Source organism: Ochotona princeps, chromosome 1 (genome assembly GCF_030435755.1).
Source record: "Ochotona princeps isolate mOchPri1 chromosome 1, mOchPri1.hap1, whole genome shotgun sequence".
Taxonomy (NCBI): Eukaryota; Metazoa; Chordata; class Mammalia; order Lagomorpha; family Ochotonidae; genus Ochotona; species Ochotona princeps.
In genome coordinates, this window is record NC_080832.1 from 17376140 (window position 1) to 17394219 (window position 18080).

The 18080-nt window shown below is 47.9% G+C and overlaps 1 protein-coding gene across 1 annotated transcript in view; it reads right to left on the reverse strand.

Annotated features, from left to right (window-relative positions):
• The window catches only part of SAMD5 (sterile alpha motif domain containing 5), a 44247-nt gene extending 34046 nt beyond the window's left edge, over positions 1–10201 (reverse strand). The window contains exon 1 of the mRNA XM_004587297.4: positions 9566–10201. Within this exon, the coding sequence (XP_004587354.2) occupies positions 9566–10021 (456 nt within the window). The 5' untranslated portion in view covers positions 10022–10201. The remainder of the gene's footprint in view (positions 1–9565) is intronic.
• Between the last annotated feature and the right edge of the window lie 7879 nt (positions 10202–18080).

Genomic DNA, 18080 nt, shown 5'->3' on the forward strand with positions numbered 1-18080 from the left:
TATGGAAATCTAACAGTAAATTTTCTAGGCAGATAAGACCATTTCTTTCAATTATAAGCAGTAATGAAACCTTTTTAAACTATTAGATGTCGCTTGATCTTTATGCAAGACAGATTGAAGCCTTAATGTCTTCTGTCTTGATCCACAGTTACCAGCCCGTAATAGTTTTTCTGTTGATTGAAAATGAGGAATCCCTTCCTCCTTGTCTTCGGCCTCCCAACCAGTGGCTGGTCTGAAACAGCATTTTCATAAAATTTAAAAAAATAACTGAAAAAATAAAATCTTTCCGTTCAATACCAGCAGTGCTGAGATGGTAAGAACAGGCCATGGCCATTGCCAAGGGCACAATGGTGAATGTAGCTGTGCAAGGCCCACAGCCTTCAGAAGCCATGGGCTGTTATGGTGTTCCAGATACTTCCCTTCACCCAGAACAATGTCTTTGCAAACATCTCAGGACTGTCACAAACCACAGTCAAGTCCAAGGCCAAATGATGCAACTTCAAGATTCATTTCAGGACCTCTTGGTGGGGAATCACTGAAGAACACTTCCATAATCTGAAAGACTTCCATTTTTATGAAAACGTATTTCCTTTTCATTGTTTGCTTTTCTACTCAAGACAAAACTGAGGAGACAGCCTTACTAATACTGCTCGGGACTTTGGCATCTTCTTTTCAACAAGGAGATGAGGAAGAGTGTGTACAACTACAGAGGACCTCCCAGGGCAGGTAGTGAAGTTCCATGAAGTACAGGGCAAATGATACAGAGAACAGAAGTACAAGCTATCCCACCATTCAAATTCCTAGTAGCCCATCAAGTACCAGATGGTCGACTGATGCCCATGGATGGTTCAAATCCTGCCCAGCACCTTTCTGCCTGTGACCTGAGAGTACAATGACCAAGGGCTTGTTTGTTGGTTTGTTTGTTTTAACAAAAACCTGAAGAATCAAGTTTTATGTGTTGGAAAACCTTTTAAGGAAAACCCACATTTTCAAATGTGAATATACATTAAGAACAAATTTTAAGGGCTTAAGAGAATTCTAATTACATTATAATAAAAATAATTTGCAAGTCATTATCTGTTGTCAAATTTCATTTTCCATCTCAAATCTTACTCAAGGTCATTTTCCTTAATTGTCCAATTCAATCCCAGATATATTGCATGTTTACCCCAAATTGCATATGAGAACAATAAAGACTTCTCACTGATAAAGACAGCCCAGAATGTTCTTCAGAGACTGAAGTTCTAGAAGAGTTTTAAATAACAGCAACAATGTCATCTTCCAAGAGACTAGTGAGTCACAACCTAATTCTGAAAATCCTACATTTGGAGATTGTTTGGTTTTTTTTTAAAAAATCACTGCACTCTTTTCCTCAGGTCCCCAGAAGCAACTGGGCAACATTTCTGCTAAACACACACACACACACACACACACAACACCACTGATTTATTAGCAAACACCCCTGTAATCAGGAATTTATCCCAGGTCAACAGGCTGTTCTGGAAACAGGTGACACACAACCACACAATTTGCTTGAGGTGTCCAAGCAAATTTTGGAGCCAAATAATAGAGGCAGACTTAGGAGAGCACTTCCTAAGCCTCAGTCAACTCATCCTGCAAATAGATCATTATGCACTCCTGCCAGCCAAAACCAACAAGCACAATTCATGTTGGCTGGCAGAGCCAGCAATGCACCTTCACTGAACTGATGCACAGGCCTCATGGTTTCCCGGCCTTGTGTCAGTTTTACCTGCTGGGGTCACACGGCCTATCTCTTCCACAGGATATCACGCTAGTGCATGCCACAGACAGTACTGTGCAGATTAGACCCCAGGAGTAAGATAAAGATAATTGTTCTCACCTTATTGGAAGACATGTGCCGGGCTAAAGGTGGGAAATGAACCTGACAAAAACCCAAGGGAACTCTACTTCTGCAAAAATTCCTAGCATCCAATGGCAGGGGACATGCAGAACTATCGCTTCAAAGAAGTTATTGGCATCTGGCCCCTGCTACAACCAACAAAGAGGCATGGTGCCTAACGTATATCTAAATTTTGGAGGCAACATAATGCTCACTTAGGTTTATTTAGTAAGTAATTATAGGGATGGGTGTGGAGGCAGGGCAGAACAAGAGAAGGTTCCAGAATGTGCCACACCTTTGGCCTGGGACCTCAGCACCTCCAATCATACTTGAAGTGACAGTGGCAGAGAAGGCTGCTGTCTGATATGTTTGGTGGGCCCCACAGGGAAATTGCAGCACAGGCTCTTCAGATTTCAGAGCAGCCCCTTCATCTTGGACTTCCAGCCTCTGAACTATAAGACTCTCCATTTTCAATTGTTTAAAACTTCCAGGTTGTAGTTCTTTATTATGTCAACTCTGGGCAACTGATAACAATTTTGATCTAGTAAATTTACACATTAGTCTCCATAATAACCCTACAGAGGCAGTCTCACCTCAACCTAGTCCTGACTATCTGCTTTCTGAGCGCCCTGCAAGAAGAGCATTTTTTTTTCTGGTTCTTTAACAACACTTGAAGAATAAATGTAGTTTGTTTTTTTATGTTTCACTATCAATTGCCTTTACTCAGGTTTTCACCAGGGGTGATCTTCAACATTTGCAACAAACACAAGCACAAAATTCTTCAGCCTTAACATCTACAGCAACAGCATGCAACTTTGATATAGCACAGCTTTGAGGAGTCAGGCACAGGGTTGGACCCTCCACATACAAGATCAGAGTATACTGGCATAGTTCCTGGCAATCCCAGGGACCTAACACATGGCACCTGCTCAACATGTTAAGTGGATGGGCACAAGCATGGGTGCATGAAGAAGGCACAGGATGGACAGACACATGGACTGATAAATGAATGTGTGGGAAGAAGGCTGAGGTCCCTTTGTGTAGAAACTATATTGATGGTAAACCATGAGGAAAGCAGCAACCCCACCACTCCCACCCTCTTTCCAACGCCCAACGTTCCAATCAGAGACTGAAAACCAAAAATCCTAGAAGGATATGGGCTAAGGCCACCTGAGGCTATTACTTGGCCTGGAAGAAACTCAAGTTTGCCAGCTTCTAATTTGTCCCTGGAAATATCATTAAGGCAGAAAGAATTCTTGGGAGGAAGAATACTTACTGTCATTTCAGCTTCTGCCAAGACCCAAGGCAACTCTCCAAAGGGTACAAGCATATCTTTGCCAACCTCTTTCCTTCCTTTTTAAATATTTCTTCTGTACCCTCTACCCTAATTTCACACGGGGAAGCCCTCAAGACACGTCAGTCTGCAACCGCCTTCTCCCCAGGCCACCTCTCCTGAGGTCCTATAAATAATCTTATTACCAGGAGAGTCTTGTTTCTTAATGAAATCTATACTTAAGTGTGAATGAACATTAAAACTCTTAGAGCATTACTAAGTGAGGTTACACTAACGCAAGCATTTTAATTAGGAGGTTGGCAACCGGAAACAGTTTAGGAGAGAAGACTGCAAGCTGACCCTGTCCTTCATCTGTCCTAGGGCCCACCTGATGCCTCCAAAGCTCCCAGAAAATACAACACCCTTACACAACTGTGCCTTCACACCTGCCCCAACCTCATTCATGCACAAGCATGGCCAACATGCCAGAAAACAGCACCCACTCAATGAAACTTTCTGCACTCAAATCCGAAAGGTGAGGGCACTTTCTATGTGTGTGAATGGATGTAATCCAATCTGGTTTGTTGCATAATGTCTGTACATGGGTACAGTTATAAACACCAGATCCTACTATGTAATATTTGCATATTCACACATGTTCTCCTTGCACCTCTAATTTTTTCATCTCCCCCATTATGGAATCCTCTTAGCAGAGAAGGGAAGGCCCTCAGTGCAGATCCTGCACAGCTCGAACCTCCCCCTCCTCCTCCTCTTGCCATCAGAGGCCAACCCTCCCCTCCCAATGCCCTGGCACTACTTTCACCACCCCTGGCTCTAGTGGTGTCTTCCTCTGGCTGCTCAGACCACTAGTCTTGCTCCCACATCTCACCCTTTAACACAAACAAACTTACATCACACTTCCTGTGACCTAGCTTCCCTACCACAACTTTCATTTCTACTCATATGCTCTTAAAAAATGGAGCATCTGTCTCCACTGCCACTGGTCTCATCACCTAAACCTGCCACTATAATAGCATCCAATGGAACAACTAATACTTCCCACGGGCATGTTTTTGGACTTGTCCTATTCAACCTTCCAGCCAATCCCTCCTGTGACTCTGCTCACTGATACCTCTCTGGGAACTTTCCCTCCCTCTGTTCATCTCAAACCTGGGTCTCCCCCCGCAGTTCAGTCCTCATCATTTCTCTCTTCTCCTTCTAGAGCCCACTCAGTTTCGTATCAATGTGCTAACCACTCCCAAATACTTATCTTTTGTCCTGAAGCTCTCTTCTGATCTACAGCATCTTCTTAACTTCCACCTATTCAACTTGTTCAATACTCCACATACAGCTAACCTGAAGGCTGTATGTCCCCAGACTTGCTCTTCTCCTGGGTCGCTGTCTTGGTTTCAAAAGGACCTAGCTCTCAAATTCACACTGATCTTGAAATCACACAACATTGGTCTTGGCACTATGGTACAGCACGCAAGGCTGCTATATACTGCCTGTGATGCTGGCATCCCATACTCATGCTAGTTTGTGACTGGGCTACTCCACCTTGTTCTGTTCCTTGTTGATGGTCTGGGATAAGTAATTAGCGCTGGCCCATACTTTCAAATAAACAAATACATCTTTAAAAATAAATTGGGACATGGGACAATAGCCTAGTGGTTAAAGTCTCCACGTTGCATGTGCTGGGATCCCACATGGGTGCTAGTTTGTATCCCAGCTGCTCCACTTCCCTTCCAGCTCCCTGCTTTTGGCCTGGGAAAGCAGTCAAGGACAGGAAAGCCTTGAAACTCTGCACCAGTGGGAGAGACCCAGAAGAAGCTCCTGGCCCTGGTTTCAGATTGTCTCAGCCATTGTAACCAGCTGGGGAGTGAACCAACAGATAAAAGATCTCTGTTTCTCCTTCTCTCCATAAAACTTGACTTATCAATAAAAAAAATAAACAAATCTTTAAAGTAAATAAATCACACATACATTAGCATTTAATGGAATAAGGGTTGATTGTAAAGGACGGGGCTTCATTAAAGTACAGTGGTTTAATGTGATGGCTGAGAATGAGATTAGATGGAATCAGGTCTTGGTGCATGGTTGAATTCAGTGCTTTCTGCAGGTCTGACCACACAGAGGGAAGCGGAAGAGCTTACTCCATCTCTGCATCCTGCATGGCTGTGGAGTCCCTCTCCACCGGCATTCCACCCTCATCACACACCACTCAGGATTTCTTGCAATCCTGGACTATGTGAGCCTCTAGGACCATAAGCCCAATCAACCCTCTTCCTTCCTAAGAAGCTCCTCTCCGAGATTTTAATGACATTTTCAGACAGTCCAGTAACTTGCATGTGATCCCAACTCACTGCTCCTCTGCCGTAATCCAAATGACCATCAGGTCCTAGAAACTGAACCTCTCAAATTACCCGCATATCCTACCTTCCTGGGAGGCACAGCCCAGGCCAGAACATCACCCCCTGGCAAGGTGGCAGTCTCCCAGACTTTCCCTGCCACTGGAGAGGATGTCTCAGCCACCCCTTCTGCTCCGAATACACCCTCCAAACTCCCCAATGTGACTTCATGGCCATCGGAAAACAGCCACAGCCCAAGCCCCCATCTCCAGCCACCTCTTCCAAGCACACAAACAGAAGCCCTACACATTCCCAAGGCATACTAAGCCTCTTCTTTTAAGATTTATTTATTTTGATGGATAGTCAGATATACATAAAAGAGGAGAGACAGAAAAGAAGATCTTCCCCAAGTGGGACAATGGCTGGCACTGAGCTCTGATTTGAAGTCAGGAGCCAGGAGCTTCTTCTGGATCTCCCACATGGGTGCAGGTTCTCAAGGCTTTGGGCCATCCTTGATTGCTTTCCCAGGCCACAAGCAGGGAGCTAGATGGGAAGCAAGGCTACTGGGATTAGAACTGGTGCTCATATGGGATCCTGGCACATGCAAGGCGAGGTCTTTAGCTGTTAGGATAGTGCACCAGGCCCCCTAACACCCCTCTTTTCACCATCTTTTGCACAAACTATGTACCTGGCACATTCTTGCCCTTAAGACTCTGCTCTTCCTTAGTCCAGAGCCACTCAATCATTAGTTCACAGAGAAACTGTCCATTTGGCAAAGCCTGCTAAGAAACCAGGCTGGAGGCAGGAAGCTGTGCACAGCCCCATTGCTCCCCATCAAAGCAACCACCACACTGTATCCTTCTTTATCCCATTTTATGTCTTCCCTGGGAGAGCCTAAGCTCTCTGGGGACTGTTTGGGGCTTTTTTTGAAGGGGGCGGGGGAGGAAGTCAGTTATATAGAGAGGAGACACAGAGAGGAAGATCTTTCCATCCGATGGTTCTCTCCCCAAGTAGCTGCAATGGCTGGAGTTGTGCTGATCCAATGCCAGAAGCCCAGAGCCTTTTCTGGGTCTCCCACATGGCTGAAGGATCCCAAAGCTTTGGGCCATCCTCAACTGCTTTTCCAGGCCACAAGCAGGGAGCTGGAAGGGAAGCGGGGCTGCCAGGATTAGAACCAGCACCCATAAGGGATTCTGAGAAGTGCAAAGCAAGGACTTTAGCCACTAGGCTAGTGCACCAGGCCCAAGGCCAGAGTTTGTACATCTTGCCAATCACAGTAATTTGGAGTCCAACAGAAAGCACAGCATTTGGAAGCTTGTGGAAAAGGCTTACTGCCCCATTTCACAACATAGGAATCACAGCAGCCAGAGAAGCTAAATATAGGCCAGAGGAGGAACTTGTCCAGTGTTTGATTTCAAGCCTGGGCTCTTTCCAAGCTCCTGGGTTTCCAAAGTTGTAGCTTTCTTTAGAAAACAAAGAGAAACTGACCTCTTACTTGCACTGTACTTATTTCTTTTGGAAAAGAAAGTGACGTTGACTGTTTCTTACACATTAACTCCCTGATCTCTAAGTCTGGCAACTTTAGTAAGAAATATTGAAATCTTTTCAAGGTGATTCTTCGGAAAATTTCTCAACTCCTTTTCCTCTGGAAGCAGCCTCTCTGTCACTAACCTAAGCACCACTGATAGACCCCTCTTGGAAGCTTTCCAATAGTCTCACTGACATCCAACCTCCCAGGGACCCGTGCCTGGCCGTAAACGAAACTGAAGCCTCTCTACTGAGATGAATTCCAAACACACAAAATGAATGTTATACATTCTAATCATGGTTGCCAAGCCACCTGGAAAAGCTACACTATGGACCACAGGAGTAAGACCAAGTCCCAGCGCTGTTCACGAAAGAATGACTGCATCCGAAAACAGAGCCTTAAATCATTTAAAACCCAAAAGCTAAGAGGCAGGACTCAGATGCAACAAGTTTGGAATGACCAGCAAGATCCTGTCCTACACATGTGTCCACCCATTTCTGCATGTAGGGGTGCTATTCCGATTCCCATTGTGTGTTGTGGGAGCGGGAGGCCGGCTGCAGGGAAAACACGCTGCATCTCCGTCTTCCATCAGCTGAGGACTATGGAAAGAAAACGGACAGAATGTGTTTTCTGTTTGTTTCTGTTTCTGTCAATCATGCTGTCCTGGGATTTACACAGAGCAGACTGACGATGTGTCACATGGAACAAGTAGTACACCAATGCAAGCTGAAATTTCCTTCCGTAAATTACACTTGACCGGACCACCCCATCACTCATCTCAGATCTACACAGCAGTCCAAGACGCAAAGACTACACTCAGACGTTCACATCCTTATCCTTTTCTGCCTCTAAGCTTGTACTCTAAAAAATTCCTTCCTGCCCAACGTTCACAGCTCCAGCTCGGGTCTCCCTGCCCTCATGGCCTCATGACACAGCACTTTTCCCGAAGGCTCAGCAAGCCCTCATGCTACACCTGCTCTCTTCAGCTCTGCTCGGTGAGGACTCTCACTGTGCCCCCAGCTCTGGTCTACACACCCATTTCTCAACTTCCACTTACCCGATACCCTTGGGTATGAAAGGCACACATCTGATTGGCTCTGCCTGGATGGAACTGTCCTACAGAGGCCAGAGCGGGAGGCAGCATCCTCACTGGGCTTCCCTCTAAAGCTGACTGCCAGAGGAAATCGTGTTCTCCACAGGCCCACAGAGACACCCGCCGTGGCACACACAGAGCATATCACAACAGCAAATGCTTGATGGGAAGCCAGCGGCCCCCGGAGCTGCCTTCTTGATGTTCCTTGATGCAGCTAACTCCTACTCACCAGCAGGTGATCTGATTTGCTGACCTGACCTGCAGGCTAACAGGTGCATAACATAAAACTCCTGATCTCAATCTACCCTACACCTTGCTACCTACCTTCTCAAACACTTTCACCTGAGCTTGCTTAAACACAAGCATTAACACAACAGGACTGGAGGGCCCAGCTGCCCATACCACATTGGGATCCGCCACATTTCCTTAGAGCAGAGCCTGGTGCTGGCTTCCCTGCCATGTGATTCTCATTCTCTTCCTGGGTTTCTAAAAGTCTTCAAATTCATTTTTTTCTGTAGAGGTTGGGGTTGAGATGAGGGTGGGAATGGGGGAAGTGGCCCCAAGACCCTGAACTTGCAGAGCAACATGGAACAGACGGCGTACTACACGTAAGGCGCTTGTGTGCTACAGCACGTTCTGCTGTTAATGATTCAAAAAGCACTTCACCTTCAGCAGGGGCAGCTGTGAGAAGGGGCGCCTTGCTTGACAAGGCTGCCTCTGCAGAGCAGCCCTGTCGGGGTTCTGAAAAGACAGCTTCCTTCTTCCGACACCCAACTCCTCTTCCAGACGCAGGTGTCACGTGTGCCCACCGCACCTTACCTGGTTCACTTAGGAAGCCAAACTGGCATCACACAGTCCTCCAAGGTATGCCTGCGGCCCTGTTCCTCCCAACATTTTCAACACTATATTACCCCCAGTAAACTTCAGCTTAAGGAATTGCTCTCGGGTGCCCTGACACGTGCTTTCTGAACGCCTCCCCAGCGCTATCTCCTGCTGGCCACGCATCTCAGACATCAACAACAGCAGCAAGAGGATTCCGGTTGGGGGGGGTGGGCACGGATATTGACAACAACAGGTTCAGTTCATGTTCTGGAAATAGAGTTCCCTCATTCCCTTAGAAGTTTGCCAAAGCTCAACAAAGTAAGGAAAAGAGAAACAATCAAAAATACTGTGAGTTCTAGGCATTATCTTTGGCAGCCTTCAGACCCAAACACACCTATGAGAGTGCTAGGAACGGCCCGCACCCCCAGGTGCAGCGCCAGGTCCAGCGCCTGACTTCCACATAGGTGAGGGATCTCCTGTTAGCAAGGTACCATGGAGGGAAAAGGCGAGCTGATGCGGACAGAGAAGGAGAGGAGCGTCCCAGACACCCAAGCTTCCAGGCCGTCACCTAGGCAGAACCTCGGCCAAAGCAGTCGCGCCGCGCCCCCTCCCGCGGCACGCCCCGCTGGCGCCTCCTTACCTTGCGGGAGTACGGGGGCTTGCTCAGGTGGATGCCGTCGCGGACCAGCTTATCCCGGATCATGATCTTCAGCTTCAGCTTGGGGTAGCTCACCAGCTCCCTGCCGCGGGAGGCGGTCGACTGGGCGCGGAGGTCCCCTCGGGTCCCCTGGGCCGGGCCACCACACGACTCCCCTCGGCGCCCCGGAGGCACCGCGTCCACCGGGGACGCGGGCTGGGGCTGCGGCTCCAGGGTGAAGTAGAGGCCAGCTGCCGCCGCGTCCTGTTCCCGCAGCCGGTGCACAGCCTCCAGGATGCGGCGGCGGTGCGCGGGCGCCAGCACCCCGATGGCGTCCAGGTCCGGGTCCCCGATCTGCTTACACACCTCCAGGTCATCGTAGCCGTTATCCACGAAGGACTCGGCGTACTGCGGGAGCTGCAGCGCTCGCAGCCATTCAAAAACTATATTGGTGCACATGGTGGGGTCTGGGCGCCACCAGTTCTGGGAACTTTTAATCCTGTCCTCGACGGGGAAAGATAGACGCCGCAGCAAAGTTTTCCCAGTCAATGGAAACGAGCGCGCCGGAGAGCCAAAGCCATGAGCCGCGCGGTCGGAGGAAGGCAGAAGCGGAAAAGCGGCCAAGTGAATTCCCCAAGCAGCCGCCGAACTCGCAGGCACTGGCGGCTGGGCGAGCCGCGCCGCCCCTGGATGCGCCGCCGCCGCCGCCGCCGCGGGGAGGGGCGCGGGAGGGGGCGGGGGCGGGCGGGGCCGGTCCAGCCCCGGTCCAGCCCCGGGCCCCGTGCCCGCTCAGCGCCGCGCCGCGCCGCCCTGGACCTGCCCGCGCCGGGACGCTCCCGGGGCTGCGCGCAGCATCCCGCTCGCCAGCTCCGCCGCGGGCTGCAGCCGCCCGGGAGAGCCGCGGCCTCTCCCCTGCCAGCCTCGGCCGGCCCCCGAGGATCGGGGGGCTTCTACACTGCCCGGATCCTGTGGTCGTCCTGGGGTTGATGTGGGGAATCGCTTGAATCCGACTTCCCGGGAGCGGCCGCGCCTAGCCCGCGCTGCTCACTGCTGACCGACGCGCTGGGCGCGGCAGACGCCGCTGCTCCCGGGCTTCGCCTTGTTCTCTGCGGGTTCCCAGGTGTGGCAAAGTTTGAGATAGGCTGTACTGGGTGCTCAGCCGGCGCCTCCCGCCCTCTCCCCCCACCGGCTTTCTGCAGGGTCCCTTTACCCCTGTCCGCCTCGGGACACCCCGTGTTCTGCCCGGGCGCCCTTCACCCCGCCCCTTATGCTACCCGGGCGCCCCGAGTTGTCTCTGCCCACACAGGGACTCTGCAAGGCGTAAACTCCTGGAGCTCCAGGGTGACCCTTGTCTCTTCCGCCACAGCCCATCCCGCGATCGCTTGGAAACCCATTCATGGGCAGGCGGAGCGCCCGGACGAACCCACCGGGGGCATGTTCTCTCTAGGCAGTAAGAAAAGCAACGCTGTTTCCCCCATAGTGCCAGGGCCTGAACAACCTCTTGGAGGTGGGGAACTGGATAGCACGTGATCAGACCGAGCGTGCCCACCACATTTCCCTGGGTCTGCCGAAGGACGCTGGGGCCAGGTACACTGTGTCTGGTGTTTCCAAGAAGGCGTCTGTGCTACTGCAGGACCTAACCTGGACGCTCTTTTGAAGGCTTCTCCTTGGGGCGTGCCAGCTCCTGTCCCTGACCTCGGGACTGGACCACCCGGCCCCTGGGGGAGAAAGCCTCTTCCCCCTCCATCAGAAAAACCTGACCCTTGTTAGGACGAGAGCACCATAAAGAATCATATGACCACTCTGGCCTTTTGACCCAGGAAAACATCCGACGCAGGTGCACACAAAACAGTAGCGGGAGGGTTCTGGGTTCCCAAGCAAATTAAGAGCAGCTGCCAGAGCCAGCCGGATCCTGGGAACAGCCAGAGGACTTTTGGAGCCGTGAGAGACCACAGCCGTGGGTCGCTGAGGCCGTCCCCTTAGGAGGCCGAGCTGGGTCGCGGCCGCTCCAAGGCTGCGCCTCGCCAAGGCGGTGGGCTGCCGGCTGCGCCCTTCGCCTTCCGCCCGCGTCCTGGCCGGCTCTCCCTCGCCATCGCAGGCTCACAGTGCCCTCTCGCGTCCGGCCGGTGAAGGCAAGGCGTCCTGCACGTCCGCCAGCTCCTTTGATTCAGGAAAAGAAAATTGCTTATGGCTTAAAAAAAAAAAAAAAAAAAAAAAAAAAAAAAAAAAAAAAGCTCGCTTCCAGCCCCACCGCTTTTGAACTAAAAATATTGATATCACATCTTCGCATTCTAACGCTCTTGGTAAAACGGCCTCCTATTTTTAAAAGGAAAATACACCACTAGTTGGAATCTAGTTGGAATTCTGCTGCTAGGAAAAAGAGAGGATCAGCATTATGCCAGGCATCTGTGCATGAGTCTGTACTACATGGCTGAGTAATGGGAGTAGCCAGGATGCTACAGGAGAGGAATTGCGGCACTGGAAAGCCTTTTCCAATGCCCGTGTTCACGGTGCAGCAAGGATCAGAACTCTAGGGGCTAATTCCGTTCAGCTTTCTAGCTACCAACCTGATTGAAGGCTCCAGCCTCTTGCTGGGCTGCTTGTTAACAGGTGAGAATTCTCTTTTTAAGCCAGGGCAACTTCGAAACTCCAGGATTTGCTCTTGTGGGTCTCCATTCCAGAGCTGTGGAAAAGGTCCAACGGTGTCGCTTGGTGCTTCTGTGCCTTCTTAGATCCTGGCCTGTTACCTCCTGGGAACTGAGGGACATTCGTGTTGTCTCATTCACTCCCCCGTGCAAGGCATTGTTTTTATTTCTGATTCACCGTTATTGGGAAGATGAATGACTTACTCAAGGTCGTGCACGAATGAGTGCAGGAATTCCTGCATTTGGGGCGAATGGCACTGCTCCTGGCTCCTTGGTTAGCAAGGCTACCAGGAGGAGATTCCGGCTGCGTGACAAGGCCCGGCAGAATGTCTGGTCACCTCATTGCTGCCTCACCCTGTTGTATGGAAACTCAATCACCTCTCTGATATTTCATGAAATTCTTCTGAGGGTGCTGTTGTTTTTCTGCAAATGTGAATTCCTACAACTGGTATAACACCTGAAAGTGATCGATCATGTAATGGTAAGAGGGTCTTTAGCAGCTTAAGGGAATAACACACAGCTAAAGTATACAGTAGTATAGTTGAGCCCACATTATTCCCAAACATCTTGTTATGTGCCCATCTTTGTCTTGGAACTTACCCTAAAATGCATATTTTCCTTAAGAAATGGCTTGGCAATATCTTCAAAACAGATGGCAATTGCAGAGGTACAAAGAGTTTATTTACCGCGCAGCCTCATGAAATAACACATTTTGGCTTTCCACCATGTAAAGCAGAAAGTATATCGGGCATCTTCTAAAGGAAGACAAATGTTGTGAGCCCCCAGAGGAAAATGGTTTGAAACTTCTGCCTTATATTGGCACGTATAATTAGGGAACGTAAACAGCTTAGAAAGATAAAAAGAAATTTCTTGCGAAGGCCCTCTCTCCGTAGGAGGTCGGAGCTGCCCTATTCCGTTCCACTGCCCTTTACCAAAACAACAACAACAACAACAATTGATTCAATACTAGGTAAAGGTGATGGTGATTAGTGTATGATTGATTATAAGATTTAATAAAGAATCTATGATATATGCCTTTACAAATTTCTTTCATTTATAAGCTTTCCTCTTAATTATGTACTCTTGATATTTTAAGTAAAATTAACTTAGGTTTAGTGAAAATTGAGTTTAGATATAAGTAAACCACCTGTCACTACATAACCTCATGAGCTGCCAACCGTGGAGTTCCTGGCTTCAGCCGGGTCACTGCAGGTTTGAATGAGTGATGGCTTGCTGAAAATATTTTCTCTCAAGTAAAATAATAATAACGGGTTTTTATTATTGTTTTTGTAATCATTCTTTTAACAAGGAAGTAAAAAATGAAACACTTGGATGCTGTGCAAAAGCTTGTGATAATTTCTGTATATATAAAGAAGGCACCTTTTCTGAGTTGTCCAATAAGAGCTCACCGTAGTGCTCCCAGTCTGTTACCTTCTCGCCGATCCAGGCATCCTTTGCAAGCTCTGAAGTCAGCAGGAGTCCCTTGTTCATCCAATGGAAAGAAAGCCTCCCTGCATTTGCCTGGGTGGGTGAGCTCCAAATGTGTCCCCACCCTCACCGCCAGGTTTCTCCTTGTGTGTCTGTGTCTTTCAGACCCTCCTGCCCTCAGGAGCCTGTGAACACTCCAGCCTTCCCACTACTCGCCTCAACATACTTCCCAGCCTTTGTTCTAGAGTCGCCTGTGTGCCATGTCAGTGTGGCTCTGCCTCCCACAGACACGTGGCGGGAGTCCAGAGAAAACTGGCCAAAACAATCGGATTGAAGGCTCAGGACTGTAGCCTTGCAAAGCAAGGAGGCCAGGGGACACCCTGTGGCCTGCGGCAGCCACCTTCACATGAAGGAGGCAGAAGTCCATTGAGGTCAAGTCACACAGCAGAGGCCTCGCATGAGGTCATAAGGGAACTGGGGCAGGACCCCAGGGTTCCTCACATGGTTGCGTAGGTTGTCTTGCGTGGCCTCATGGTTTGCTAGTATAGAGTCCACACCGTCCGTCACACCAATCAGCTCGTGCACATGCCGGTCATTGCGATTGCTAGGTCTGTTCTGTTTCCAGTCCTGTCTTCCTCGTGAACCAATGGGTGTTACAGTCCAGTTCGATCCTACCCACTTCATACTCGGTCCTCACGCAAGCCGGTTGGAGCTGCAGCCTAGTTGGGGCGACTGGTGCAAGCAAAAACTAGAGTGGGTGAGGGTTGGTTGGGCTAGCCGCAGTACTAGCTGGCAGAGGCTGGCACTGGGAGCTAATTCTGTCAAGTCAAATGCCAGAACTACCTGGAGAGTGCACAATCTGGGAGTGGGTGTGGCCTAGAAGGGAAATAGTGGGCACCTCCCTCGGGGCTACCACTCTCACTGGACAGGGGTAGCAGTGGCTAGACAGAAATGCACCTGCCAGCAGGTGTATGGGCTGGATAGTAGGTTGGTTGGGTTGAGCTAGGCTTCAATGCCCATTGACATGTGTGAGAGCTAAATGGGAGGTGGGACAGACTGGACAAGCCTGCAGTACATACTGGCAAGCATGGGAACAAGGGTAGGGGGCAGAACTGGTGAGGGTTATGGGGAGTCGCCCCAACAAGTCTGATGCTCTTAGCCACAGCCCTGACACACCACATTAACTGACTTGCACACTTTGTCAAGTACCTATAAATTTATAAGTTTATAGTTGGATGGCATAACTTTTACATAAAAGTTTTCAAACCATTGAAAATACTGTTTTTAAAAATGCATTTGATACCAACCTTTGTTTGTTTGTTTGTTTGAGAAAGGGACTACTTACCTAAGAATAAAAAATGGGAAAAACTTATCACGAAGAATGTATGTTTTAGGGACCAGTTTAAAATCTTTTTGGGGGGAATGACAAAAGGCCTGTTAAAATGCTCAGTATAATTAATGATAATCTAATTCAGAATTCAAATTCAAAATTCTGAAAAAGCAACTTTTCCACTTAGTAATTCTGTTTAAGAATATATACTGAAAAGCAATTGTTTTGAAGTTTTGTTAATGTCACGTAAGATCCCATTTCATTTAGAAGGTAAATGTCCACCTTCGGTGGGGCCGGGCCTGATAGTCTAGAGGCAAAAGTCCTCACCTCTCTTGCGCCAGATTCCATATGGGCGCCGGTTCTAATCCCAGCAGCCCCACTTCCCATGCAGCTCCCTGCTGGTGGCCTGGAGAAGAAGTTGAGTACAGCCCAAGGTCTTGGGACCCTGCACCTGTGTAGGAGACCCAGAAGAGGCTCCTGGTTCCTGGCTTCAGATCGGCTCAACTCCAGCCGTTGCAGTCACTTGGGGAGTGAACCATCAGATGGAACATCTTCCTCTCTATCTCTCATCTCTGTATATCTAACTTTCCAATAAAAACAAATAAATCTTTTTTTAAAAAAGTTTAAATTTCATTAACATCTATTAAACATCAGTCCCCAGAGTGTCTAGCTTTGTCCAAGTCAAGTATATGCAATATTAATCTTTAAGTGCAGAATATGCCTCATTTCTGCTTAAATTGTGAGCTAAAAAGCATCTCAAAGGAACATGTGCCACAAGGAGAAATGAAAATAATGGGCTTGAGTGACGTAACAGTTAATCTGTGCTCTACAGTCTGGGAGTGATGCATGGGATTGGCAACTTAATTGGGGGCAGGCAGGTTGGGGGTGTCTGAGTGCACCTGAGCTATATACATTACACCTGTGTGTGACAACACAGACGGGAGAGAAGGAGCAGTGGGGAGCATCAGCAGGTCGCCATTAGATTATTCATGGTCGTTAGAACAGGCCTTTCTTCTTCAAAGAAGGAACAAAGCAGAAGAAATCCACATTCAAGAAGTCCAGGACTTGAGGTCATTAACAGAAAGAGGCAAGGAAGTGACTGCACTTAGTGGCAGAAAATAAAATGAGACGCACTACAGTCTTACCCTCTCATCTTGGGTAAGCCCCAGTTATAGCTTTCTGAAGGAAGAAGAGGAGGAACGTCTTAATCCTCCCCTGAGTGTGTCCTGGGATAAGGTGGAAAGTGCTGTACTTTGTAGATAATGAAAACTGGACTTAAAAGAGTCTGTTTTGTCAATCAAATCAGTAAAGTTAGCTTAGCAACTAAAAGTAGGTCACTGAGCCTCATGCAAGTGAAGTGATATGGGTAAAGCTATTTCAGAGGTGTATGGGATACTTAGGTAATCTTCTTCCCATTGATACAGGGTAGGTGGTTGACTAGCTCATGAAACCACTCCCACCACCCTGTGTCATCTTATCAGCCTACCTGTCAATCAAACCACCCCTTCCCCTGACGTGCCTTCCCCCTACTTGGGAGCAGGAATGTGTCATGTAATCATGCCCCTGTTAGCCCTGTAAGAGCTCATTGTGAGGGGCTCTATCTTTCTACCTGAGGACACAGTGTTCGGAAGGTAGACATTGTCCTCTCTGTCTCTCCCTCTGACTTTGCCTGGCCCACTCTATCCTTGAACATGGCCCACATGTGTTGGTGAATGCTTCACCTTTGATATAAACCTTATTGCTTTGTGTGCTGTACTGGTATCTGCGCTTAAGATGCTTTTTAACTAAGAATACAGCAATCCCACTTCTAGGAATATATGCAAAAACTTGTTACATGAAAAACCAACATGCACCCCTATGTTCATTGCAGCACAATCAACTACCGCAAAAATATGGAAGCAACCATTACCAGAGGACTGGATAAAGAAACTGTGGTTCATGCTTACCTGGCAGGGGAGATACCATGATCATGAAACTGTGGTTCATGTACCCTATGGAATACTATTCAGCTATTTAAAAAAAAATTGCAACTGTTTGTAGCTCAATTGGCCGAACTGGAGACCAGTTCTGCTAAGGGAAATTAGCCAATTCCAAAAGGTTGGATATCACATGTTTGCCCTAAGACAAGATAATATGATGTCAAATCTAAGGATTTTTCCTGTGAATACTAACTTATTGCACTTCCTAATTATTTGTACCTTTTGTAATAAGACCCTGTGATGTAATCAATTAATCAATCATCCATAAGATACTGATTGGTAGTAACCACCTGAGATTGTCGATGTTCCTTTTATCACTGTTTTTGCTACTGCCCATAAGTAACAATGATCTACGCCTTATTGTACTCTCATCGGTGCCACATGGGATGCATGCTGGCATTTATTCCTACATGATGATGCTGGACACTCTTTTTCACCATCCTAGTGTCACATTGATACCTTTGTTGCATGTTTATCAACTTCATGTTAATGAAGGTTCACTATTTTCTTTTTTTGTTCTTTTTCCTCCCCATGGTGGACTGTATTCAAGGGGATGGCTAATGGAAGTGTAGCGGACATTTGTATGCTTATATGTGGGAATAGAGAGACGTATGTCCTCATGCAGGCAGTATAAGAATGGACTCACAGCGATACGGCTAATAATCTACATGGTTAGGAGACACTTCAGTGGCAGCATGATGGACTTGAGAAAAATCACGAAAGACATCCATTGTAAGACTGGAGAGGAGAAGAGTGGGGAGGGGAGGGAACAGGAGAAGAACAGGAGGCCCCAGTGCCTATTAAATGGTGTCATAAAACAAAACAAAACAAAATTTAAAAAAAGAAACTACAGCCTTATGGGAAAAAATGGGCCAGAAAGTTCTCAGAAACAAACAAAAAAAATCAGCTGGGTCTTTACTTGAAATGATTCTGTTTCTCTCAAAGAGACACATATATTGAAGATTAGAGACCATTTTTATTATCATATGAGCAAACCAAAAGTTTAGCAATATCTGTTGACAAAACTGAAAAGAAATTATCGTATCATCATTCTGAGAGACTGAGAGTTAAAAAAATTGATACAACCTCTTAAATTTGGATTCTAAGAAATGAAGCTCACATTATTTAATTTAGTG